This window comes from Ursus americanus, chromosome 1, assembly GCF_024610735.1.
Source record: "Ursus americanus isolate L20-20 chromosome 1, mUrsAme1.1.p, whole genome shotgun sequence".
Classification (NCBI taxonomy): Eukaryota; Metazoa; Chordata; class Mammalia; order Carnivora; family Ursidae; genus Ursus; species Ursus americanus.
In genome coordinates this window covers 80,740,539-80,768,296 of record NC_142127.1, presented here as the reverse complement: position 1 = coordinate 80,768,296, position 27,758 = coordinate 80,740,539, and the positions used below count along the sequence as shown (strand labels likewise).

Here is a 27,758-nt window from a genome sequence, read left to right as displayed (position 1 = left end):
ATAAAATCTTTTTTAAAAAAAAGTCTTTCCCCTAGCTCCTGTCACTTCCAATGTTTGCAATCGTTTACATTTGACAATGTCCAATTCCTGCTCAAATAAACTTTTAAAAATTGTAATATGCCTCAGTTTATTTTTTAACAGTATTAGTACAGACCCATGATTTTTTTACAGTATGTTATAATTCATTACTGCACCACTCTTGACAGTCAAGTTTTCCCTGATTTGCCCAGTGAGAGCCCCTCAAGCAGCTCCCATGTACATTTGACATGTTTTTCTCACTTTTTGAGCACTTCCTTACCTTCTTACCCAATAAAATAAACCAGACTCATCTTGAACTATCTTTGCTCCACGTCTAGAATTAGTCAGTTCTGTAAGGATCCCTTTAGTAGAGAACACAAAGATGTTTTTAAAAATCATGAAATTCAGTTCTGTCTAGGAAGTAATGAAATTGCCACTCTCATACACTGCATGTGAAAACATAAATAGGTATATCCCTCCTAGAAAATTATTTGATGGATCTAACAAGTGCCTTAAAAATGTTTATACTCCTTGATCCAACAACTGCAATTCTAGCAATCGTGCCTAAGGAATTGATTCTAGTGCAAAGCAGAATGTAGTGAAATATGTTTTTCACAGTTATTTCAAACAGTAATAAATAAATAAAAAGGAAACAAATTAATAATGAACACAACCTGAAAGCAATACAAATGATGGACAATTATGCAGTCATTAAAAATCATGCTAATATTTTACAGAGCATGATTCTTTATTTCATGGTCAATCTTCTTAAGAGTTATGTTCCCTTTCCCCACCTCCCATTCAAACTTTAATCCCCTAGAGTAAGGCTTCATTTAGAATCATTCCGATGAATTATTCTTCTTACGGTGCATTTGTGAGGTCCTTCAACTTAATTATTTTCAGCTTTTGTCTTCCTTGCCTTCTCTATAGTACCCCCTCCTTTTTGGAAACTTTCTCTTTGGTTCCCATCAGTCTGTGCTGATTTTTCTACTACCTCCCAGACAATCCTTGCCATCCTCTTTTGGGACTTGTTTTCCTCCACCTGGCTGTTAAAGATATGAAATATTCCACAGAGTTCTCACTGAGGTTGACTTTTCTTCTTACTGTATGCTTCTAGCTTATGACCTCATAAATTCCATGGCTTCAACTACTATCAATACATGCTTAGTTTGCTAAGGCTGCCATAACAAAATGCCACAGACCTGGTGGTCTAAACCACAGAAATTACTTGTCACAGTTCTGGAGGCAGAAAGTCCAAGATCAAGGTGACTGCAGGGTTACTCTCTCCTGAGGCCTCTGTCCTTGGCTCAAAAATAAATGGCCACCCTCTTTCAGCCTCTTCACACGTTCATCTCTCTGTGTGTGCACATCCTGTGTGTCCAAATTTCCTCTTCTTATAAAGACACTAGTCAGGGGCACCTGGGTGGCTCAGTCGGTTAAGCTTCTGCCTTCACCTCAGGTCGTGATCCCAGGGTCCTGGTATGGAGCCCCACATCAGGCTCGCTGCTCAGTGGGCAGCCTGCTTCTCCCTCTCCCTCTACCATTCCCCGTTTTGTGCTCTGTCTCTCTCTCTCTGTCGGGTAAATAAATAAAATCTTTAAAAAAAAAAAAGACACTAGTCAGATTGGATTAGGGCCCACCAATATGACTTCCTTTAAACTTCATTACCTCTTTAAAGGTCCTATCTCCAAACACATTCTCACATTCTGAGGTACAGCGGGGTTAGAGCTGCAACAGATGAATTTTGGGGAAAGGAAGACACACAATTTAGCCCATAACAATGCTAAAGATTCTCAGATTTCTCTCTTTAGCCCAGACACCCCTCCTGAACTCACCCCTCCTGAACTGCCTCCTTAACATCTCTATCTTGCTGTCCCACAGGCATCTCAAATTTAACAAACCTTACACTTATCTCATTATTAACTTGGCCATCAAACCTGTGACTCTATCTATATCCCTTCTTTGTTGAAGGGCACCCTGTCACCCAAACCCCAAGCCCAGAAATCACCTGCACTGTTCTTTCTCCCATAATCTTCATGGCCAATAAATTTCAATGAAGTGAATTTCCACAAGGTAGAATAACTGTTCATTCTACTTCATTTTTTTAGATCATCAAAATGTAAACACAAATGCCTTAAAATATTTATAAGAATCCCCTATTATCTAGATGAGGGTCTCATAACCAAATACGGACAGAAACTTCATAGCCCATGTTTCTATTTGTGTTTACAACAGTAAATAGAACCATCTAATATTAAAATATTCAGATTTTTGGGCGCCTGGGTGGCACAGCAGTTAAGCGTCTGCCTTCGGCTCAGGGCGTGATCCTGCCGTTATGGGATCGAGCCCCACATCAGGCTCCTCCGCTGTGAGCCTGCTTCTTCCTCTCCCACTCCCCCTGCTTGTGTTCCCTCTCTCACTGGCTGTCTCTATCTCTGTCAAATAAATAAATAAAATCTTTAAAAAAAAATATTCAGATTTTTTATTGTTCAAATGAAAACCAAATGATGTCAAGGGATGCAACATCAAACATCAGAGAAAATTGGTGTGCCAATGAATCCTCACATGACACCCAGAATAGGCAAGCTAAATGCAAAAGAACAAGAATCTGAGCCGTGAGAGTCATATTCACATTTCACGCAGTAACTTAACTTCAGCTAAACATCATTTGTTACATTTAATTAATGTTAATTGGTAATGTATAATTTTTTAGTTTTGTTTCTCATCATGTTGTCTATAAATTTGTTATTTTTTAGTTGTATAAGAGCTAACAGCATAAGGAGTATATATCTAGTTTTATGCATATACATATATGCATATTATAAAAAGTCAATTCTAGGGATCTACCAAAAAAAATGTTTTCAATGAAAAAGGAGTTCCTATGTTACTGGCTTAAGAAACTTTACTATGCTGAGACTCCCATGTGTTTCCTTGCCTCCCATTTCGGCTCAGAGCCAAATTTGCAGCCCATCTCTAGCAGTGTTTAGGATTTGATGGAATACATTTTGTGATTAAATTCACCTTCATTCTGTATATTCCCATATTTATTCTGTCTTCTCACACATGTTCAACGTATTTTATCTTGAAAGCCGCCCTAAATCCTTTCTGAAGCAAGAATGAATATACTTTTAGTAGTAGGCAAGGGGTGATAAATAATGTGAACCTGATATAAAATGGAGTAAATTTACAAGCTCAGGTGACTTTGGGTCTCAGATTCTAGATGAAAATACAAGCTTATACTCCTCTATAATCATTTCCACAAGAATAAATGGAGGTGACTGCTACTTTCCATTAATCCACCTAAAAAATCAACAATTGCAGGGCACCTGGCTGGCTCAGTGGTACAGCATAGGACTCCTGATCTTGGGTTGTGAGTTAAAGCACCACCTTGGGTGCAGAGATTACTTAAAAATAAAATCTTTAAAAAAAATAAATAAAGATCAGTGTGATGCTGTATAGTCTTTCTTCTTACTTTTCTCTTGAGAAAAGACCAGTGCCCTCTAGTGTCCAAAATGAGCCTTGCGTGGTGCCTGTCATACTCGTTTATCTTCAAAGAGTAATTGTAATAATCCGATGCTACAGAAAAATTTTAAAAATAAATTTTGGAACACTGAATCTGGACAGCAATATACAAGCATTACACTGACTACAAATCACTGTCTAAAATACCCCTCCCCGCCAAAAGTGAAATAAAATACCCCTCCCCATGTTTTCAAGAGTAAGGAATACGCAAAAAATAATTCCCTGCAGGGGGCAGAATATTTTTTTTATTCCACTGTTTTCTTAAGGCTTCACATCTTTACTCCGTCTTCACTGGGATACACACAATAATCTCCTATCTTTATCTTCTAATGCAAATGACAATTGGGTTTATTTATAATATGTACTTAGTAGTAATTAGAATTACAGATACATAAATTCTGAAGACGCAGTCGTCGGTGGTGGCGGAAATTATTTACCGTGGTATGCCTGCTTGTTTAACTGTTTAATCCTTTGCATTCTCCTGCACCAAGAAGCCCCCAAAGCCACCTCAAGCTCCCTACCCCCCACCCGCACTCTCCCTTCAGCCAAACGCTCATTCCAGTCTAACTCGCACCCAAGTAGCGCCGGAAGTCGGGGGAGCTCCGTCTTGTTTGCCTTTACTGAAGACCTGGAAACTCACTTTGCGGGGCCCTAAGCCGAGTGGGTCTTAGAATACCAGCCGTGGCATGCCCGGGTCCGAGCCTGCAGGTGGCATTCACGTCCTTCTGCCGCAGGTAGCCGAAGCCAAGTCCAGGGGGCGCTGCGGCCCACCCCGAGCGAGGAGACGGGGCACCGATTTCAGCCCCGAAGTTCCGGGACTCGTCCCCGCCCCTTGACTCCGCCCACCCCTGCGAGGTCGGCGCGCGGCGATTGGCGGCGCGGAAGGGGCGGAGCTCCGGGAGGTGGGCTGAGGGGGCGGGCCTGGGAGGGGACAAAAGCGTGCTGGTGCAAAAGCCTACCCCGCCGGCAGGCTCCCGGCTTGGTGCGGAGGCGGTGTCAGAAGCTGAAACAGCTGGGGCCCAGCTGGGATTGCCAGCGTAGACGCTTGTGGGCTTCAGCGTGTGAGTCGCTGTGGTGCCGCTGGCTCATCGTCCGCGTACCTTCCGCTGCAGGTAACCGCAGGCTTCAAGGGGCGGCCCCCAGACCCTGGCTTTTGCGGGAAGGCTCTGAGCCCGCCAGTAGCTGGAACGGGAAAAGGGAGACAGCTCAGATTGGCTATGGAGGGAGGAATTTAGCGGCGAGCCCTGATCGAAAGGAAGGGGGGAAAATCCAGGTTGGGCGTGGGGAAGAGACAATGGGGGGAAGAGGGTGCTAGATGTCTGGATGTGGAGAAGGCCCACTCTTGGGCACGGAAGGGTGGAACTGGGAGGCGGAAAGTTGCTTGCAGTGACACATAGAAACCCAGGTCTGCATGCGGAAAGGAAAATCGAGCGGTGGGAGGCTGCAAGGAGTGGAAGAAAACGTGCCGCAGTGGCGAGCTGGATGCGAAGAAAGGTGGAAGCCATAGACTTGGGCGTGTGTAGCGAACTCAGGTGGCTGGAACCCGCGGTGCGGCAGGGTGGAAGCGTCCTCTTGGGGGCGTGGAAGGGACACCTCCGCCCCCGCTCGGATCGCCAGTTCTCCGGTTCTAGGGAAGCGTTCCTCCAGCAGGCTCCAGGCGCCCGGGGTGGGGTAAAGGTTCTTGCGCCGCGGAGCGATGGGATGGGCGTGGAGACCTGGAAAGAGGAGTAGAGCCAGCTTCGCTTGCAGCCCTCTTGCACGACGGCCACAAGGACATATGCAGGCCAAGAGCCCTCTGGTCACAGCGTCACCTAAGGACGTGCAAACCCCAAGACCAGCTAACGGCCGACGAACCCGAGACGCGCCCACTGACGCACCCTCCAGTGTGTGCGGGGCAGAGATATTTGTGCTCCCTTGACCTTGCACCTAAAACTGCCCTTTGGCCCTTTGGGTATACTCAACGCTGTACTTTAAACCAGATAAACCCGGCTGTCTGGCCCGTATTAAAAACAGCTAAATGCTCCTGACAGGCGTGTTTTGAATGTTAGGTCTTTCTATTCCCCTTTTTGTTTTGTTTTAGGACATAAACTGCACTCAACTGAGTCTGCAAGATTCAAAGGAGTTGGGGTGATTAGAAGTTGTAAAAGTGAGAACTAGCAATATTTCCCCTTCTGTACTTTCTGATGCGGCAGTTCTGGTTTAGTTGGTCTTGGAGGTCTTGAGGTAGGCGGAGGCGCTGCAAGGAATGAGTCAGGGATATTTCCAACAACAAATTGCAACTGCTTCCTTGTTTCTTTTCAGTGCAGCTCTTTTCTGCAAGAGACTTTTTGGCTCAGAAATTATTGTAGTTCATGAACTCAGTTCAAAAGAAATGAGGCTACATAATTGGGGCTGATGAAAAGAAAATCAAGAAGGTTGAGCAACTCCTTCTTCTTAAACCACTCTGTATTTGGCCAGGTTTATTTTCTGGAATGACCCAAGTATGTCAGGAGATTGGAATTCACCTGCTTCCAGAATAATGAACTGGCTTGTTGGAAAAGTCCTTTCTGAAGTCAGGGTTTGGGTGGAGAGGGAGAATCTCAGCAGCAAGGTTTAGAGAAGTGAGTCCAGTGGGGCCTACAGCCTACCCCATGGAATTTAAATCCAAGAGAAATAATGTCCTACCTTGTAGTAAGCAAGGGTCTACAAAAAAAAAACCACAAAAAAAACTTTACTTTTTTAGTTAAAAGGTGCTGAAATTTTAATTGATAATGTGAGGAAATCCTGAAATGTTTCAGTTATGAGATATAGAAAAATTACTGCAGAAAATATTTGCTTCAACTGAGAAGGAAATAATTTTAAAAATGCTATTATTTGGTATAAACAGTATCACTGGACAAGTTGAACAGAAGTAATTTGATCTTTAAATAACAAAAATGTACTGGGGGGCACCTAGCTGGCTCAGCCAGTGGAATATTATGACTCTTGATCTTGGGGTTGCAAGTTCGAGCTCCACGCTGGGTATAGAGATGACTTAAAAAAGCAAAATCTTAAAAAAAAAAATAACAAAATTGTACTCATTAGTGGACTGTGAACCTCAGTTTCTTGTGACAAGGCAAGACATGTTCAAGGATGCTATATGACCCATCAGTTGTATTTGCTATCAAGGAAAAATAGCCAAGTCAGAACTCTTGTATAATATTAGGTAGGAATGCAGCCATGGAAATGTTGTATCAAGTGCCAGGTAAGTTTGCTGCCTCTTTTTGTGTTTTGTTTTGGTTGTTTTCTTCTAAACACAAGGACAGATGTGACAGTGGGCTCAGCAGGACTGAATCATATACTTAAAACTCTACTGTAAATTATACTTGAAATTACACATCAGAAGTTATTAACTCCTCCACACCAGTTTGTTCACTTTTTTATTCTAGTTGAGTTCCAGATGGTTCCTTAGTAATGGTATAGGGAACCTGCTAAACACTAATAAGCAGACTTCTAGAATTACAAATTTGGGAAGTGAAAACGGGCCTGTGGATTAGGAATGTGGCCTGGCTTGTCACAAGGAACTGAGGTTCACAGTCCACTAATGAGTACACTTCTTTTTTTTTTAAAGATTTTATTTTTTTAAGTCATCTCTGTACCCAACGTGGGGCTCGAACTCATGACCCCGAGATCAAGAGTCGCACATTCCATGGACTGAGCCAGCCAGGTGCCCCCCAGTACATTTTTGTTATTTAAAGATCAAATTACTTTAGCTCAATTTGTCAAGTGATACTGTTTATGGGCCTCTTACCTAATAATTCTTTAAGTCCATTTTCCTGACTTTTCTAGTCTTCAGCCATAACTTAAGGGGATAAAAGCAATTTGCAGTTATGTTCCCCCAGGGTAAAGTTTCCATTAGAGCATCATGAAAGGGAACAGATACCTTCCTCAGGCTAAGGACCTCCTCTGCTTCTCAGGGAACACACACACAGGATGTGGTCTTCCTGGAAGCCTCATAGTTTTGCTTCTTCCAGAGGGTGCACCCCTACCCTTTCTGGGAATGAGATTAATTTGTATTTGCTATCCTCACATCCCAGGAAGACGTGTCTTCCTGGAATAATTCCATTTCTCTGTCCCACCCACTGGTAGCTTACCTTTACCCAAGAACAGTCCAGGAGTTGGGATACCAAGCAACAGGACAGGGACATGCTTGGCTCCTGGGCAGTAGTAGCCCTTCTATATACAGGTTTTTCTAAATTAAGAAATCACTTTTGTATTTACCATGACATCCCCAATATCCATTGTCTCTAGGAAAACATAATTCCACCAGAAATTCTTCGTCTTTCACTTTTAGACTTAAAGTTTCCTTAAATTTGGTTTATAAGAACTTGTTGAATCTCCCCAAACATAGTTTTAGTGTTTTCGTTTTTTGTTTTTTGTTTTTTTTAACCAAAACAGTCTCTTTAAAGAGGGGAAATACTAGCACCTATCATTTTGCTGATCTTGAGGGTGCTATAAAATGAGGGGTTAGATAGAAGGGTTCAAATAAACATGATATTGCAGAAATCATCTCATTTTAGGAGATGAACCAACAGTCAGGAATAATAATATTATCAAGAACATGTTCCAGGGTCAGGTTCCCCCACGCTCTAGTGGGACGGCCTTGGGAGAGATATTTTCCTTCTGTCAGCATAAAATGGGAAGATATCCATCTTACAGGGTTGTGAGGGCTGCCTCAGATACCACAAGCGAAGCACATAACACAATGCTTTATACAGAGAACGTACTCGATTCTAATGGTAAATATATTGTCGTTAACCTTTTTATGTAATAGTGCTATTGCGAATGTAGTGGTTAGTAGTCACCGAATTCTTGGTATTTTGTTTTTACACTGTAATGAAATAAATGAAAAGACCTGTGTCTTGCCTTTTGTTCTTTTTAAAGGTTTCTTAAAGTCAAAATGTCTCAGAAAATCCGTGGCGGTTCTGTGGTAGAGATGCAAGGAGATGAAATGACACGAATCATTTGGGAGTTGATTAAAGAAAAACTCATATTTCCGTATGTGGAACTGGACCTGCACAGGTAAACGAATTAGTCGTCTAAGCAGCAAACTCAGACAGCAGTATAATCTAAGTGATCTCAGGGTATAACCAGGTGTTTAAATAGCTATCGCTGTGGGGCACCTGGGTGGCTCGAAGGGTTTGCCTTCGGCTCAAGTCATGATCCCAGGGTCCTGGGATCAAGCCCCATATCGGGCTCCCTGCTCCGCAGGAAGCCTGCTTTTCCCTCTCACACTCCTCTTGCTTATGTTCCCTCTCTTGCTGTCTCTACCTGTCAAATAAATAAATAAAATCTTTAAAAAAAAAAAAAAGGTTTAAAATAAATAAATAAATAAATAAATAGCTATAGCTGTATCTTATGAATAAAGCTTTTAAGGGAGGGATGCCAAAATACAGGTACATGAACCTTCTATTTTAATTTTATTTATATTTTTAAGATTTATGTCTTTATTTTTAGAGAGCACACAGAGGGGAGGGGCAGAGAGAGTCTCAAGCAGACTCCCCGCTGAGCACAGAGCCCCATGACCAGAGGCTCGATCTCCCAACCCTGACATCACGACCTGAGCCAAAACCAAAAGTCGGACACTTAACTAACTGGGCCACTCAGGCGCCCCAAACTTTGTTTTAATTTTGACATATTGCTAGAAAGTCTGGACTTACCATTGTTCCGCAGGAAAGAATTGTGATGAGAACAAAGTGATTCTCCACTCTTTCCAAGCCTCTATTTCCCATGAAGATGGCTCAGAACAGCACAAGGTGTTATTTGTGGAAGGGAAAATAATAGAGGTACAGTCTGCGTTGAACAGTAAAGTAAATGTAGTTAACGCAGTCTTATCCTTTCTACCTACCTCTGTTTTCTATCATTCTACTTAACTAGTCAGTGGACCTTTCCCCCTATTCTTTCCTTGGCTTTTGCCCTTTTCACACAATTATAGCACAGAAAGAACCCTTGAAATTATCTTATACAACCCCCATCTTTCCATAGACAATTCCTTAAACCTTTTGTGTTCCAAGGATTTGAGCCTTTGCCCTGTCTTTAAAGTGTTGGGAGACAGATACGAAAGTCTCTGTGGGATTCTCCCCTGTGTTCCCTGTGATATTCATAAACTTACACACACTCTTTCTACATCCAAACTAGGAAGGACAGAATTTTTCCAAAGGGGATGTGGCTGAAGCCTGGCATGGCAAAATGTTGACCCACACATTTCAGCCAAACTACAGTGAGTCTTAAGTGTACTTGTCTTGACCCAGAATTATCAGACCCATGTATTCCAAGGGCCTATTGTTTTGCCTGAGTGTGGATACTTCATTCACGTGGTGTCATTAGACACTTTTTTTACTTATTCCAAACCCAAGCTGTTGATAATGTCTATATTGCAACCACGAGATGAAGCAAATACTTGCAGAGGTCAACCAGACATACAGGAAACGATGTATAAAAAACGTCATCCAAGTGGGTTAGAGAAGCATTTCGCGAGCACTCTCCTGGTTCGGAACCTTGGCCTGCAAGTAGGTGAGTTTGCCAAGTCCTTGCCAGTGTAGTAGTTGCAAAGAACCTTTAATAGCCTCGTTAGCCTTGGGGCATAAGGAGTTTTGAAGGACAGTCATTATGCCTAGAAGGAAAAGAGTCACTAGCTACAGTAGAATAAAGAATTTTTTGAGGCTCCAAGAAGTTGTACGTTGTTCCAAAATGGCTATGATTATTACATGACCAGTTCTTTTTGAGGGGTGGGAATGATTTGTTTGTTTTGTTTTCTCCAGGCTGGACGGTGGTCCAGGCCACTTATTCATTCTCTCCTGTTAGAGACGTTAACTCTTTTTTTTTTTTTTAAGATTTTATTTATTCATTTGAAGGAGAGAGAGCACAAGGAGGCAGTGTTAGAGATGTTAAGAAGAGAAGCAAAAACTCCACTAATTTGTTGGTAGATTCTTCTGATGAAAAATGGTTCCTACGAACATGAAGAGTGCTGACCGTGGTCCTCGTTTGCGTTAGGATTAGACATTTGTAATATTCAGCATTTCCTATGCCAGAAGATAAGAGAGTCAGTGGATTCATTAGACTGACTCGAATTATCTAAGGCCAAAGCGCTTGGAATAATTTTTATTTGGAAATACATTAAGATTGCTACCTTTGCGTTTGCATCGTGAGTTGGGTAGTGAAGGAAAAGGAAAATGCAAAAACTAAAAGGAACTGAAAAGAGAAATCTAGACATTTAATGGGTTAGCAAGTTTTGGAAGTTGAAAAAAGCCGGAAAACTTTTTTAAAGTCTTGGAGGACAAAATGAGTTGTTACATTACTGTTATGTTTCTCCTGTTTCTGACAAACTATGTCATGCTTGAGATAAGGCTTTAATCATTTCCTATGCTCTGTGGACAACCAACACTCTTTCCAGTTCTGAATAACCTGCAGTCGGGTACTGGTGTACAGTACTGTTACTCCCTGGGGTATATAAAACCGTCGTTGGAGTCCATTTTTACCCAACAAACTGCAGGCTTATATCCAGAACAAACAGCCTTGCCTAAGAATTAGGGAAAGGTTCATCTTCTGACTAACTGGCATTACTGAAGAAGTCGGTAGCATTTTTGGCACGGACCGTGGCATTTATAGCTCCTACCACTTGAATGCCATAATACAAACAATCCTTTAAACCTTCTGACCCCTTTATTTTTTGAGCACAGTATTTACAAAGGGAAAATAAGGTGCTTAGGCTTACGTTTTTATGCTAATTTTATGGAAGGAAGTCTGGAAAAACGGTTGCTCATATGCTGTGATTGCCTCTTGACGGCGAAGAACACACCAAGAGGCAGAGCACAATGGCTTCCATTCAGTCTCCTTCCAGACAGCTTCCCACAACACAGGCAGGTGCGGCCCACAGTCCACCTCTCTTAGTGCTTTGTTTGGTTGGTAGCCGTCTTCTGGGTCTAAGGTGCGTTAATCCTAAACGTTGGCAGATTGAGGTGTATTTTGAGCCTTTCCTTTCTTCAGGGCAGGCTCTGTGTGCCGTCACCATGCATAGAATGGGGACACCCTCAGTCACTTACCAGTTTGTCTGGAGAGTTACATTGAATGATTTTCCCTCCCAGCTATGATTTAGGCATAGAGAATCGTGATGCCACCAATGACCAGGTCACCAAGGATGCTGCGGAAGCTATAAAGAAGTACAACGTTGGTATCAAGTGTGCTACCATCACCCCCGATGAGAAGAGGGTTGAGGAGTTCAAGTTGAAACAAATGTGGAAATCACCAAATGGCACTATCCGAAATATTTTGGGTGGCACCGTCTTCAGGGAAGCTATTATCTGCAAAAATATCCCCCGTCTTGTGAGCGGATGGGTAAAACCCATCATCATAGGTCGTCATGCTTATGGGGATCAAGTAAGTCGCGTTGGCATAGCTGGATTCTCCATATTCTTTCTTCATGACCTTTGGCTGCCCAGAAGCCCTGATCTATATGTTTTATTCTTCTGGTGTCTTCCCCCTTTAAGTGAGGTGCAAAATCAAGAAATGGGTATGTGTATATCTGTAGATTTAGGTAGAAGTAAATATAGATAAACTTACAGATAGGTACCTGTCTCAACACAAGTGATTTTTTTCAAATGTGTTTTTTTCTTCCTGTATCTTTTCTCTTCTTTTTTAAAGTAGGCTTCACACCCAGTGTAGAGCCCAATGTGAGGTTTGAACTCTCGACCCTGAGATCCAAACCTGAGCTGAGATCAAAAGTCAGAACCACCCAGGCGCCCCCATGTATCTTTTTTTTTTTTTAATTTAAACCAAACGATATTGCCATTTTTGTATAATTTCCAGTGGTTCCACCGAATTACTGGTTCTTCACCCTCGCTATACAATAAGATCCCTTTATGGGGTCCTTTGGTTTTTGTTTTGTTTTACTTCTTAAACACATTTGGGTTTTTGTTTTCATTCCAGTACATGAGTTCTACCCTCCACCAGCTGAATCTGAGTTGCATGGGGTTCAGACCGTTTAAAGGTCGCAGGTGAGGCCAGTGTGCAGACAGGGTTAAGCACCAAAGACTATATTGAACATGATCACTTCATGCATAAAAGGAAAAACAGAGTCAGTAGTTGAAAGTATTCTCTGTAAAACATTCCTCTCCTACTTGGAAAAAAAAGAAGAACTAGTTTCTGTACTTTGTACCAGTAGGCTCATTGCCAAATTAAACAGAAAAACTGCCAACTAAACAAAATCCGTATTGAAACGGAGGTTTCGGACTTCCATAAAAAGCAGCTTAGGTCCTGAAAGAGCCTTACAAATAAGAACGGCTAATGCTGAAATCCAGAGGCTTTCATGCAGCTGTCCTCAGAAACAGTGTGGCCAGGTCAGACCACTCTCTGTTCCTGGGAACGGGGTCACTGGGTCAGCCCTTGAGGCTCAGTTCACTTTGTTCTGCACTGGGGTTCAAACTATCCCTTCATCCTGGCCAAACCTCCCAGAGGCCCAGGAGAGAGAACGTAGACGGGAGGACTACAAACTCACAAACCCCGGGGAGACCGCTCTTAGTTCTGATGAGTTCTTGGTGTTTTTGTCATCCTCCACCCCCCTCCTTTCTTTTAATTATTTTGGTATCAGTCACTTGGAAGAACGGCCATTCTTTTCATTAAAGTCCAGATTGAAAATTCCCAGCCTAGGGCTGATTCAATCCTAATCGTTTCAATGTGCATAACCCTCTACAAAGCGGCCGTGATGCTTTGGTGTCTCGATGTCTTCCTTTTAAGAAATGGGAATAAGTTACCATCTGTAGTGAAGGACTTTAAATGGCAGAAATGTGCTGTGTAGAAAAGATTCTTAATCTTCACGGTTACCTGACGGCCCTGTCCCAGCTGTCATCAGTGTTATTCTGTACAAACGTAAATAAATAGGTATGGTTGGCAACAGTTGGCATCTGATTGTGAAAATACCCTAATTTAAGTCACGGAAGAGGGTACGGTGTGGCAGAAATTCACGGGTGCCTCGTGTGGGCCAGTCACGTTTTTCTGCCAGTGTAGCTCACTCCTGTGAGCAAGACGGCTGTCCCCGTATGGTCCTTTCCTGAGGGGTACCAGCCTGTCGCCCCTGCTTCCGCAGCCACTGCTGCTTTTGGACAGATCCTGGGCTGGTGTTAGCAGTGATAATAACTGTGAAGAGACTGAGCCCTGAAGGTCAAAGGACCGGATCCCAAGTCTTTTGACCCTAGATGTGTTATTTCCACTATATCACAGTTCCTCTGTTGTAAGATTGAGGTAAGAATCAAATGAGATAATGAGATAATTCAAGTTAGTCACTTAAAGCGTCTGTCATATAGTGAGGACAAGGCATTAGCTCTCTCGTCACCATTCATGCTGTAGCTGGTGTATTATCATCCCCCTGTGGAAAGACTTCCTTGACCTCCAGGTCATGGCCATTTCCCTTCCTCTGTCGTCCTACTGCATTTCTTATCTAAGCCCCCATTTGACATTTGAAAGCTCTTAGGTTGCTTCTCACTTTTGTATGTCTTTGTTAGGTTATAAGCTTCCTAAGAGAAAATGCTTTGTCATTCTCCTCTCCTTATCGGTGCTCAGGAAATTGCCCTTTACATGGGAGGCACCCAGTAAATTCTGATTTCCACTATACACTAGGATTAGCTTGCCTTGGGAACTCTCTGTATCTCTTTTTTCCCATCTGTAAAATAAATGAAGGTTGAGCCACACTGCCCTGTTTGTCTATGTATCTTCCAGCTCTATATTCTATTAATTTTTTTTCCCTTATAGTTCTTGAAAGGATAGTTTGGTGGTTTTTTTAAAACCTTTCTCCCCCCTACACAGTACAGAGCAACTGATTTTGTTGTTCCTGGGCCTGGTAAAGTTGAGATAACCTACACGTCAAGTGATGGATGCAAAAAAATGACATACCTGGTACATAACTTTGAAGGTAAGTCCATCATAAGCTACATCTTTTCATTTTTCACAGATCAGTTAGACAATATTGGTACTGTTCTTTAAAAGTTAGTTATGTGGCTGCCAAAAATACAACTGCAATCTACAACACTTCTACAGGGCCCAGAATCTAGTGTCAAGAAGGAATTGGCTTTCCTGCCTTCCTGTGGGCTGGACTACGGAAAGACACAAAAGGAACTAGCCACTTAATTGGAAATGCATGTGGGCAAAGACACGTAGATAGTTTTGCACTTCTCCTGAAACACGGAGGGAAGGTTGGCGGAAATCTGTCGTGCCTAAATTACGGAAATTAAACATTAATAATCCCAGATCACCTGTCATGTAATCTGTCCTTTCCTCTTGTAGTGTTTGCATTTGAAAATGATTGCGTTACAAATTTGCTGAAATTTTCTTCTTGCCCTGAGTGTTTATTCTGTGAAAGTGATCGTTTGTTTTTTTGCCTTTTCTTCCCCACCATCCTGCTGCTTCAAAGGTCCACTGTGGCAAATGCCACCCAAAGATTGTTGAAAGAACAGAGAACCCTCTTTCTCCACTACTGAAGTGGTTAAAAGCTCTCATAAAAACAAAAGCTCAAAGCTTACGTAGCCCTTGTTCTCTTTGCCTCCTGTAAATAATACCATTTTAATGGAATCTAGTCCTGCGGGTTTGAGCCTAAGTCGGCCCTGGGCAGTGAGTGGCACAAGTTCAAGTTCCATCTTTCAGTAATTACAAAGTTCACCAAGTAAGAGTTGTGAAACACCAGTGATGACATGCATAATTATTTCTTCCAATGAGATATGAAGCTTCAGTACCCTCCAGGAAATGATGAGAATTCTCCTTCAGTATTTGAAATGCCAGTTTTTCTCAATGGCTGAGGATGGAGCACACACTTAGAGTTTAAAGCACGTGTGAAATTTTAAACAGTGTGAAAGACAGCTTAAAAATGAGTGTATTTCTGGTTCATATCATTACTTTTTAGTATTTTGGTATCTTCAGGATCCTAAAGACTGTGTTTTTCTCACTTCTATTGCCCTTTCAAAACAAGTTAGAATGTCCTTATCTAGAATTGTCTTTCTTCCAATCAGGTGCCCCGGCAACTCATGGAGTATTCACATTTGAAGCCTGGCCGGAACTTTTTGAAGCCCTGGGAGCTGGGAATTGGGTGTTTGGATGGTGGTGGGTGGATTTGGACTTGTTACAACTCTGCCCCATTTACCCTTCTCCTTTTTTCTCTCATTGGTGTCTCCTCCACAGAGGGCGGCGGTGTGGCCATGGGGATGTACAATCAAGATAAGTCAATCGAAGATTTTGCGCATAGTTCTTTCCAGATGGCTCTGTCTAAGAGTTGCCCTTTGTATTTGAGCACCAAAAACACTATTCTGAAGAAATATGATGGACGTTTTAAAGACATCTTTCAGGAAATATATGACAAGTAACTACAGTGCTTTCTTTCTTCTTTGTCTTTACCCTAAAATAAGCTAGGATTTATAGTATAGAATTTGCATCCTTATCCCTTTGATTCTGGGACAAATTGAATGAAAACCATCACTATCCCATAAAGTTAAGGGCAAAACTGAGATTTAACAGATATGAAACAAACCACTCTTGAGTTGCTTTTAGAAGGTAAATGTTTTCAAATAAGGGTCCCATATTTATTTTTTTCAGAGCCAGAATTGTTTAATGTTTGAATGAAGGTACCCTGTGACTGACAGAAAGTTCTAATTTTAGGAGGCACCTGGCTGTCTCAGTCGGTGGAGCATATGACTCTTGATCTCACGGTTTGAGTTTGATCCCCATGTTGGGTGTAGAGATTATTTAAAAATAAAATATTTTTTAAAAAGAAAAGGAGGGGCACCTGGGTGGCTCAGTCAGTTAAACATCCAACCCCTGATTTCAGCCCAGGTCATGATCTCAGAGTCATGAGTTCGTGCCCCCCGACTCCCCATCAGGCTCCGTGCTCGGTGTAGAGCCTGCTTAAGATTGTCTCTGCCTACCTACCCCCCACTCGTGCTTGCTCTCTCTCTAAAAAAAAAAAAGAAAAAAGAAAGAAAAAAGAAAGAAAGAAAGAAAGAGAAAGAAAAAGAAAGAAAGAAAATTCCAATTTTTCAAGTATATGACTTTCTGAGTTGGGCACATTTCTACTCTTTCTGAAGCCCATTGTAATTTAGAACTCTGCTTTAGTGAAGTCATTTAAACTTGTCTGTATTCGTAGTGAAGAGAAGGGCCATATGCACCCCAATGTTCATAGCAGCAATGTCCACAATAGCTAAATCGTGGAAGGAGCCGAGATGCCCTGCAACAGATGACTGGATTAAGAAGTTGTGGTCCATATATACAATGGAATATTACTCAGCAATCAGAAAGAATGAGTTCTCAACATTTGCTACAACATGGACGGCACTGGAGGAGATAATGCTTAGTGAAATAAGTCAAGCAGAGAAAGACAACTATCATATGATTTCTCTCATCTATGGAACATAAGAACTAGAATGATCAGTAGGGGAAGAAAGGGATAAAGGAAGGGGGGGTAATCAGAAGGGGGAATGAAACATGAAAGACTATGGACTATGAGAAACAAACTGAGGGCTACAGAGGGGAGGGGGGTGGGGGAATGGGATAGACCGGTGATGGGTAGTAAGGAGGGCACATATTGCATGGTGCACTGGGTGTTATACACAACTAATGAATCATCGAGCCTTACATCGAAAACCGGGGATGTACTGTATGGTGACTAACATAATATAATAAAAAATCATTATTAATTAAAAAAAAAAAAAAAATAAAAAAAAAAATAAATAAATAAACTTGTCTGTATTTATAACAACTTCAGGTTCAACAACACAGGAGCATGTGTAAACTTTTAAGATGACATAACTCCCCTTTAGGTGCAAATGTGGAGGCCAGGGCTTGGGTTTTAGGTATCTTTCCTAAGACATCTTAATTCCTCTTCCTGCTACCCATCCATACCAACCCCAGGAGCTGTCCTAGTTTTCTGAAAGGTATAGAGTGGTAGAATAGTCTTTTTCATCCATTATAGCATTCTTTTTTTTTTTTTTTTAAGATTTTTATTTATCTGAGGGAGAAACAGTGAGGGCACAAGCAGGGGGAGGGAGAAGGACCAGCAGACTCCCTGCTGAGCAGGGAACCCAAGGTGGGGCTGGAAGCAGCCTCAATCCCAGGACCCTGAGATCATGACCTGAGCTGATGTCAGATGCTTAACAAACTGACCCACCCAGGTGCCCCCCATTATTACATTCTTAAAGTAAGCCATTTCTCAAGAATCTGATCAGTAGTGTACTGAAAACTAAAAATAGTGCTGGGGACACTCTACCGTCTCCCTTATTCTCACATCTCTTCGAAGGAGGTAAAATCACTCTAGCAGGTGGGGAGGTTGGGGTTTCACAGCTAAAAAATGGGCAGAATTTGAGCTTAGGTCTGTCAGATTCTCAAGTCTGTGTTGCTTCCACTAAAAAATGCAGCTTCCAGCCCCACCCCCACCCCCTTTGGAGACGCAGGTACTGTCCCTAACAACACCAATTTCCTTTTTAATTCCCTTTTCTCTCTTGCTTCTTAGGCAGTACAAATCCCAATTTGAAGCCCAAAAAATCTGGTATGAGCATAGGCTCATTGACGACATGGTGGCCCAAGCTATGAAATCCGAGGGAGGCTTCATCTGGGCCTGTAAAAACTATGATGGTGACGTGCAGTCGGACTCCGTGGCCCAAGGTAAGGAGCTGTGGGACCGAGCAGAGGTGGAGCTCAGCTGATGGTATGTAGGTCATGCCACAATACTTCTCTAGTTTGGGAAGGGGGGTTCTGCCTCCCCTCGTTTGTTAAATCCTAAAGTGTAGGTACTACAAGCCATCCCGTTCCATCTTCTTAGCTGATACAAGCAGAGAAGCCCAGGGCTGTTCACAGAAATTCCAAGAACCAGGGGCTTTATGCCAGAGGTAAGGGCCAAATCAATGGGAACTCTCCCTGCCCCAATTTCGTCAGCACCACGCTGCCCTTCAATTTCAGTTACCCATGGCAGTTATGTAAACGTGAATCTTCCCCTGATAAACGTTTGTGTTAACTTTAATCATGTTGGCTTTTCCCCAGGAAGTACTACATTTTCTTTTCTCTTACGAAAAGTTAAGCACCTCCTACCAGTTTAAAAAGGGGTAGATCAACCAGGTTCATGTCAGATAAATGAGTTAGACAACTCTCTTTACCTTTCTTCTGTTTCTCCAAATCCTCATAATCCTTTGTGCTGAGTTCAGTAGAGGAAGGAGTGCTGCTTTGTGATGTTTCCAGGGTGGATAAGGGAACCCGTTCCTTGTGAGCAGATTTCTTAGAAAGGGACCCAAATCATTCCACTCTTTCTTAATGTCCTCACAGCAGCAAAGAGAGTATCTGGAGGGATCTTTCAAGTGTAAATGTCAAGATGTGGAGGTTCAAAGGACTTTAAATAGGACTTCGGAAGTGCAGGGTCCAACAGTGCACTGATAAGGTACTGAGGCTCTGTGTCTGGGCAGAGCCTGTAGGTAAATGTGACCGCAGTGCCGCTCAACAGGCAAGAGGCAACAGAGCTGTCCACGTGTCCGTTCTGTCCTAGGATATGAGCTACTGTGGACTCACACCACTTATATCCTCAGTTTTGACCATGGTACCAACTAGTGTTCTGGTGTTAAACATAGACAAACTCACTACGGGTTTGGTCCCGAACTACTCAGACCAGCACAACATATGAAAGGAGCTACTAATCCTGTGCAGAAGTTTCTAACGATACCCAAAGAGGAGTTTTAAAAACGTATCGTTTATTTATCTACTCTCAAACCAAAAAACAAAACAACAAATGTAGCAGCCTGTGATAAATTTGCGTTACTAACCCCACAGGTGCTATTGGACGGTAGCTAAAACAGAGAAAGATATTCTTCAAATTGAAGTGTGAAAGAGTGAATAAGAGAAGGAAACTTAATTGTCTGGACTTAAAAGTGGTAATGTCATTCTCTGAATAGGAAGCCACAGAATAGGACTGTTTTGTCAGGACTGTTGCCAGGAGCAAGGGCAAGAGGGATGTTCTTGGATCATTCCATCCTGTTTTCAACCTGCCTTTTCTTTCTAGTCCCAGTGAATCTGAGCAGCTTGATGGCAGGACACAACTCTCATTAATCTTTATTTTTCCGGAACAGCAGAGCATCTGCACGTAAGAATAGCAGCAGTATGGGACGCCCGGGTGGCTCAGTCGGTTAAGCGTTTGCCTTCGGCTCAGGTCCTGATCCCAGTGAACTGGGATTGAGCCCCATGTCCGGCTGTCTGCTCAGCGGGAGTCTGCTTCTCCTTCTCCCTCTGTGCTTGCTCTCTTTCTCTCTCTCAAATAAATAAAATCTTTTTTAAAAAAGCGGCAATATACTGAGCTCTTGCTCTGTGGCAGGTACTATTCTAAGGAAGAGGAATATGTATTCTTTTCACATATATTCACAAATACATGTATATTCATCTGTTCTCACAACAACCCGATGAAGGAGGTGCTTTCATTATACCCATTCTACAGGTAAGAAAACTGAGTCACAGTAGCAAGGAAGTCACAGCACTAGGGTGAAATGCAAGCAGGCAGATCCTGAGTTCTCCATCCTGCAGCAGGTACCTATCAGATAGACAGGTGAGAAAGAAGTATAGCCTTTCCAGATTCTTCGATGCTGAGGTCTGGAGCAGGGACCCTGCTTCCTGAAAGGTGCAATTATTGGTGACTACACATGCTGATGTTTGTTTTCCTGAGACCTCTTATCTCTGGGAGACGGAGTGTCCTTCCTGAAGTTGTACCCCATACTCCATGCTTTGCCACTTACAGGTTATGGTTCTCTTGGCATGATGACCAGCGTGCTGATTTGTCCAGACGGCAAGACAGTAGAAGCAGAGGCTGCCCACGGGACCGTAACCCGTCACTACCGCATGTATCAGAAAGGACAGGAGACGTCCACCAATCCCATTGGTAAGGTAGTGTTCACCGCTACACTGATTTCCACCTAAAGAGTGGAGATCTCCAAAGGAAATCAGACATGTTTCTTTGGCTGCCCAATGCTTTGTGTATTAAATCATCACCAAACAGTGCATCTGTTCTACTAATAAGAGCCATTTGAGGGTACTTCTTGAAATAGACACGATATAAGCTTTTCCATGTTGTGGGAGAATGCACTACAGAGAAGAATGTTGTCAACGAGCATTTTCCTTTTCCTCTGGTGCGGCGAGATGTCACAGATGGCTAAGAATCTAAAAGCCACAGATAGATCCTTCTAACCGGATTTCAAGGAAAACACTTTTGAGATTACAGCCTGGAACGAGGAGGGGAAGCCAACATAGACAAGAGATGGAAGAGACTCTGACCCATTCCAGATTAGTAAATACCTTAAGCTTCAAGTATTACTAGCACACCATGAAATGTGCTTTCGTAAGGCTCTAACAAAACCCAAGACATCTGCTCTACAAAAAGATTTTTTTTTTTAATTTCTATTCAGTAAAAATATTTCCAATTCTTAAAAAAGGTATAGCCCATGTGGATAGCATCTAATAGAATCAGTCACCTAAACAAAAAAAGTTGTTTTACTTTGGAAACTTGGTATGATCTAAGTGTTGGTTTTTTGGTTTTGTTCTATTTTGCTCTTCTAGCTTCCATTTTTGCCTGGACCAGAGGGTTAGCCCACAGGGCTAAGCTTGATAACAATAAAGAGCTCAGCTTCTTTGCCAAGGCTTTGGAAGAAGTCTGTGTTGAGACCATTGAGGCTGGCTTCATGACCAAGGACTTGGCTGCTTGTATTAAAGGTTTGCCCAAGTAAGTATTAAATGCCCTGAGCTCTGCAGTCAAATCACTGCTTATCTTTCCTGGGCTCAAAACATCAGGGCTTTCTGGAAGTACACGAATTGTTATTTCTCACCTAGTTCAGGGATCAACAGACACTATCTATAGATTGCCGACAGTAAGCATTTCAGCCTTTGTGGGAACATACAGCCTTTTCAAAACTATACAGCTATTGAACTTTGCCACTGTGGAAGGAGAACAGTCCTAGGTGATGCAGAGGCTAGCGGATGTGGCAGTGTTCCAATCAAACTATGTGCAAAACCAGACTATAGCCTGGATGGAGTCCAGGTCCAGGCTGTAGTTTGCTGACCTCTGATCTAGTTGACGCTCGTTGGGTGACAAGGTTCTGTTTAAAGTGAAAATTGTAGACCATTGAAACAAAGGGACCTCCAAGGCTATTGTATTCTACTCCTTTATTTTCTTCAGTTTACGGGTAAGAAAAATAACAGCACAAGTTTGATTTATTTTTTTTTAAAGATTGTATTTATTTATTTGACAGAGAGAGAGCACAAGTAAGCAGAGAGGCAGGCAGAGGGAGAGGAGTAGCAGGCTTCCCGCTGAGCAGGGACCCCGATGCGGGGCCGATCCCAGGACCCTGGGATCATGACCTGAGCTGAAGGCAGGCAAATGCTTAACCAACTGAGCCACCCGGGCACCCCAACAGCACAAGTTTCAGATGCCCACTTGGTCTTAGTCCCTTCCATAATTGTCTATAACCTATAGATATTTGAGGCCTGTTTATTGCCCAGGATTTTTCTGAGACCATAGTAGCCCATATCCCAGCAGGATTGGCTGCTAATCAGAGACTTCTCCCTTGCGGTTGGTCACTGTGACTCACCCCAAGAAACCCTACTAAAGTTAAACACCAATCCCAAATCCCAACCGTGCATCCTCTGAGATCTGGTTTAGGGTCAGTATACCTCAGTGATGGGGATATACTCAACCACTCTGTCTTTCTTACCTTAGGTTTCTGGCAAGAACATGTTGTTTGAAATGTTTATCAGTATGTTACCTTTGTAGCCTATTTGAATAAGCACCTATCACCAGGATTACGTTAGGCAGTCCGTTACCTTTTTTTTTTAAGTAAGACAATGATAAAAATAAGTGTTCAGACTTTTTTAAGGACATGTGACAATTTGTAGGAATGTAGATGAAAGCATGGCTGTACCCCTGAATAGGGTTTGTTATTTTTAAAGAATGATGAATAAGAAGGGATGATTTCAGTCTCTCAGGCATTAGTTTCACCCTCAAAGACTCAGGGCAAGGGACATCCTGTGAAGGTGCGTGTGGCTGAGCTGCGGCTCCGGGGGTCAGCCCCTTGAACCTTGAGCACGGTCTTCAGGCATTTATTCATAGCTTGTTAATATTAATTAGTGTTCTTTTAGACATAAGTAAAATCCTACCGATGTAGCATTTCTAGAACTTTCCCTCTACCTGCTACCAGATCAGAGACAAACTAATTCCTTTCTTTTCTTTCTCCTCCTTTATTAGCGTGCAACGTTCTGACTACTTGAATACATTTGAGTTCATGGACAAACTCGGAGAAAACTTGAATATAAAACTGGCTCAGGCCAAACTTTAAGGCCATCCATCCCTCAGCTTAGGACGATACGTGTTTTTGGTAACTAGGTCCTCTGGTTTACATTTTCCTGTGTAACACTCAAGGGTAAAGGTAAAATCAATTTTGTAATTTGTTTAGAAGCCAGAGTTTATCTTTTCTATAAGTTTACAGCCTTTTTCTTACACATACAGTTATGCCACCTTCGTGAATGTGGCAGGGGACTTTTTTAAATTTTATTTTATTTTCTACTAGTAGCCTAGGAGTTACTTTAGTGCTCATTCGTACTCGTTGTCACTTTTTCTCATGTTCCAATACAAATGACCAAAACAAAGAGTGCTCGAAGGGGTAAACTGTAGCCACAGTATTGTTCCCTAAAATATCCGTGAAGTACAGATTCACCCCCTTCAGCACTCCGTGGCCTGGGGCGCTGGGTGGTTTTGGTGTGACAGATGTCCCATCGGGTGACAAGGAGTTATCCGGTTATCTGGTAAACTTGCCCAAAATTTGGAATGAAGAGCAGAGGTGTAACTAAAACTGTTGGAGACACCGCAGTCACTTTTGTAAAGAGCTCTTCTTGAACATTTTGAAAATGCTGAATATTTGTGAGGCGACTGGAGAGTTTGGCATCCCGAATAAATACTACCTGGGGGTCTGTCCTCTGTGTGTGTCTCCTCTTCCCGGCCTGATGTGGCCTGAGCGTTATGCTACCCTGAGCAGCATATTTCATCCAAGTGCAATAATCCAAGCTGTACCTTTTTCGGACTCTGCTGGCCCATTTTATCTCCCTTCTATAAATGTGATTTTTTTTTCACAAGTTGATTTTAAACACTCTTCTAGTCTGTTCTTCATCTGAACTACTAATTGTAATTAAAATTCAGTGCTAATGAGTAGTCTTCTTGGGTCTTTATTTATCGAGTATACTTCAGGCGCCAGGCACCATGCTAGGTCCTAGCCACGGGAATCTGATTTTAAAAAGTCTCTGCCCCAAAGGAGTTGACTGTGGGGAAAATGGGTAAGTAAACGGCGAGATGTGGATCCTACAGTGAAAGGGAAGGAAGACCAAAGACAGAACAAAAGAGGTAACTGGAATTTTCGGGCATCGCATGTAGGCACGTGCGAGGAAGTCTAGGTATGATCGTGTAAGTTAATAGGAAGCCCATGAAGACTTAAGAAGGGAGGGACACGATCATATTTTCCTTTAAAAACAAAACAAAACAGCACAGCTTGTATGAAGAATGGATAGTAGTGGAGAAGGGGGTGGTCGGCACAATCCAGGAAGGAAGGCCAGTTATCGGGGTGTTGTGATACTTCAGGTGGGAAATGATGAAAATCTGAACTGGGACAGTGGCACGGGGGATGGAGGGAGCAGGGTGGATCCCCGAAAAGAGAAGCGAATAGATGGAGATCGGTGGGTCCCTGGGGGATGTGGGAAAAGCAACACATCTAAGAGGTTTCCCACAGTTCAGCTCACGCCTGAAGAAAAGCTGGTCAGCATCCCAGCAGTAGCCACATACTTATGGGAAGGAAACTGAGGCCTCAAGAGGCACTTTGATCAGGGACACACGGTACTTCAGTGGCCACTTTGGCCAGGAAGCCTTGTAGCTGAGCTGGGTCTCTTTCTACTGGACTTGCGCGTGTGCGGGTTTGGATAGATAAAGCACCGCGTGGAACAAAGTGACGCCATTGGGTCGGATGACCTTAACTCGTCCCTCCGGCCCTCACAAACATCCTGGGAGTTGATCAGATGAGTGTTCATGGCTGCAAAGACCTGCACCAATGTCTATCAGGATCAGTATTTGGCCAAGAACTGGTTAATGTTCTTAAATACTTAGTAAATGAACAGATGCTGACGAATACATGCCGAGGCTAATGGTTTATTTTGTAACAGCGTCAGGATCAGAATTTTTGACCTGGAAATTGGCTTCTGCTTTGCAAAACACTAAAGGCAGCAGGATCTAGGGACAAAGAAGACCGGAGTCCCACGCCTCGAAATTCTCTCAATTGCAAGTACTATTTCTTAAGTAGAATTTTTAACCAAAAATACTTAATAACTAATCTTCACAGTTAGAATCACAGCTCCCTTGTGTTCTGCCCGGATGCAGAGAGCCCTCCTAAGACACTCCGAACAAGTGACTTTCCCTTTGAATATCTCTATCGTAAAAATTTCTTGTGCTGTAAGCGTCTTCTCTGTTCCTGTTAAAAAGGAGGTAAGATATGAGACAAACACAAAAAATATTAAGAAAGACTTTGAGTGTTTATATAAATACTGAAAAATTGTGTACTCTTGTGACCTCTCTATTAGAAATTTTATTTCATAAGCCCCATTCTTAATATTAGGGAGAGTGCAGCATCCAAACTGCTAATTCCTCTGGGACAAGAAGTTTGAACAACTCTGGATGGTATCTCAGACCTCAAAGAGGTGACCTTTGCAAACAGCATAGCATTGTTTGTAACTTTTATTTTTGATAGTATTTCAGACTTACAGAAAAATCATAAAAATTGTATGAGGAAGTCCCATAACTTTTGTCAATTTTTTACTTTTGCACCCTTTGTTCTCTCTCTTGTCTTCCTCCCTCCCTACACACACACACACACACACACACACACACACACACACACACACACTTTTTTTTCCTGAACCATTTCAGAGGAATTTGAAGACCTCGTGCCCCTTCACCCTTAAATAATCCAGTGTGTACTTCCTAAGAACAAGGACACCCTCCTATAGAACCATAATACGATTGTCAAAGTCAGGAGATTCAGCGTTGATATAATACAATACGGTCCCTATTCAAGTTTCAGCAACTGCTTCCATGATCTTTACAGCCTTCCCTCCGAGGTCCAATCCAGGATCATACATTGCATTCAGTTGGTCATAGCTCTTAAGCCTCCTTTCCCCTGAAACATTTTCTAAGCCTTTCTTTGTCTTTCTAGACCTTGACATTTTTAAAGAGTACAAGCTAGTTATTTTGTAGAATGTCCCTCAGTTTGGGTTTATCTGATGTTCCCTTGTAAATAGATTCAAGTTATGCATTTTGGGCAGAAATACCATTGAAGTGATAGAGGGGTAGAGGGAGAGAGAGAGAATCTTAAGCAGGCGCCATACCATAGGGCTCGATATCCCAACCCTGAGATCATGATCTGAGCTGAAATCAAGAGTCAGATGCTCAACTGACTGAGCCACCCAGGGGCCCCAACCAGTGTTCTACTTCTTGACATGGGTGATACTTACAAGAATGCCTTGTAATAATTTATTAGACTGTTTTTTGTGGTCTACTCTGCCAACTTTATTTCACAATACAAAAGTTAACAAGTATATTAGGAAACCTGTTCTGAATCTCATAGACTAATGACACAGGGCCACATTCTCCAGAGACAAATCAAGATCTCCAAGGCTGACCCTGCTGTCCAGGCCTTCTGGTTTGTCTTTGATAAAGTGACACATTCCAGTCACATTGTCTCTAATTTTTCAAACCTAAGCTGCGAAGTGTTTCTCTAAGCAGATGCTCTACCCCTGTAATGTCAACTGGACTGAACACTAAGAATTATGAATAGAGATGCTTGAGGGTCCTTGGGTGGCTTTTTGGACCTCCCTTCTCTCGTGAATCTATGACACTTTCTTGTTCGGAGTACTTGGGTGTAAAGCTGTCATTTGATTTCTGCTTGAGAATTGCTCTCTTCCTGGTTGGCCTTGCTTTGTTTCACCTGGTGCACTATTTATATGTTCAGAGACTAAGCTCCGAGACATTTTCTAACTGAATCACATTTTCCTCTTTTCAAAGCACTAATTCAAATTTCTCCTACTTTTCTTCCTACTTCAAGCGATATTCAGGCATTCCTTATGGGATTTTACTGTGAATTTCCTAAGTAAATTTTGAAATGTTTAAGTTATATGATAGAAACCAAAAATTTAACTTTGAATCTTGATTCTAATACTCTAAAGCTACTTTCGTCTATTTCACCTTAATTTTCCATGTTTTCTGGTTGTAGTTACTCCATTTGCTAGAATTACTCAATTACTTTTTTTTTTTTTAAAGATTTTATTTATTTGACAGAGAGAGAGAGACAGCCAGTGAGAGAGGGAACACAAGTAGGGGGAGTGGGAGAGGAAGGAGCAGGCTCCCAGAGGAGGAGCCTGATGCAGGCCTCGATCCCAGAATGCTAGGATCACGCCCTGAGCCAAAGGCAGACGCTTAATGACTGAGCCACCCAGGCGCCCCTCAATGACTTTATTTTTTAAATCATGTCCCTGTTTTTATTATTTGAGGCAGCCTACACATTGCTGCAAATTAATTACCACACCCTTGTACTATTCCATAAAGACCTACAACTTGGATCTCAGCCAAAGTTTTTAACCTGGTTTTGGCATCTGGATCAAATTCTTTATATGAGGGGTTTTTTGTTTGTTTCTTCTGTCTTTGAACACAATTCACCCCACAAATAGATTTGAGTATGTCCTCTAATCCTGACACTCTCTTGGGATACCAGTGTCTCATAAGACCCACAACCTCTAGATGGGGGTACTTCTCTTCAGGTCAGGCTGTCCCAGGGACTCACACTGTCCTAGTTCTAAGAGCGAACCAGCTTGGGTTTTGAGTCATTGACTTTGTTACAGTGTTTTTGTGAGATTCTTTGTTATTGTAAGGGGAGACTTTTAGACTTTATTTGGAGTTGACTTGGGTCTGATTTTCCATGAATATATTCTCCAAATTTCCTAAAGCTATGGCAGGATAAACAACATCCTTAGCTGTACTCTATTTTGCCTATAAATAACAGAGTAGGGATCAAGTCATTGGGTTATCTTTTATGTAGGTAATACCATGTGTTTTTTCTGATATAAACTTCCTACAGTTCAAAGCCACAGCTTAAAAATACATAGTCAGGATACCTGGG

The 27,758-nt window shown here is 42.3% G+C and overlaps 1 protein-coding gene and 1 long non-coding RNA gene across 2 annotated transcripts; one reads left to right on the top strand and one right to left on the bottom strand.

Annotated features, from left to right (window-relative positions):
- Positions 1–349: 349 nt before the first annotated feature.
- On the bottom strand, positions 350–4,353 carry LOC148110809 (uncharacterized). The gene is made up of 3 exons (XR_015724840.1): positions 4,181–4,353; positions 1,687–1,746; positions 350–1,591 (listed from the first exon to the last, which is right to left on the bottom strand). It is a non-coding gene; the product is annotated as an uncharacterized LOC148110809 (long non-coding RNA).
- Positions 4,354–4,483: 130 nt separating this feature from the next.
- Positions 4,484–23,752, top strand: IDH1 (isocitrate dehydrogenase (NADP(+)) 1). Its single transcript, XM_045806611.2, has 9 exons — positions 4,484–4,652; positions 8,443–8,580; positions 11,643–11,934; positions 14,356–14,461; positions 15,721–15,898; positions 18,041–18,192; positions 20,300–20,440; positions 21,115–21,277; positions 22,796–23,752. Exons 2-9 carry the CDS (start codon positions 8,459–8,461, stop codon positions 22,884–22,886), a joined length of 1,245 nt encoding a protein of 414 aa, XP_045662567.2. The 5' UTR covers positions 4,484–4,652; positions 8,443–8,458; the 3' UTR covers positions 22,887–23,752.
- Positions 23,753–27,758: the final 4,006 nt, after the last annotated feature.

Bases quoted from the DNA above. Each gene is read 5' to 3' on its own strand.
- IDH1 (XM_045806611.2), top strand. From the start codon at position 8,459: ATGTCTCAGAAAATCCGTGGCGGTTCTGTGGTAGAGATGCAAGGAGAT. The intron at 14,462-15,720 runs GTAAGTCCATCA...TCTCCTCCACAG, and splicing joins CCTGGTACATAACTTTGAAG to AGGGCGGCGGTGTGGCCATG. The intron at 18,193-20,299 runs GTAAGGAGCTGT...TGCCACTTACAG, and splicing joins GTCGGACTCCGTGGCCCAAG to GTTATGGTTCTCTTGGCATG.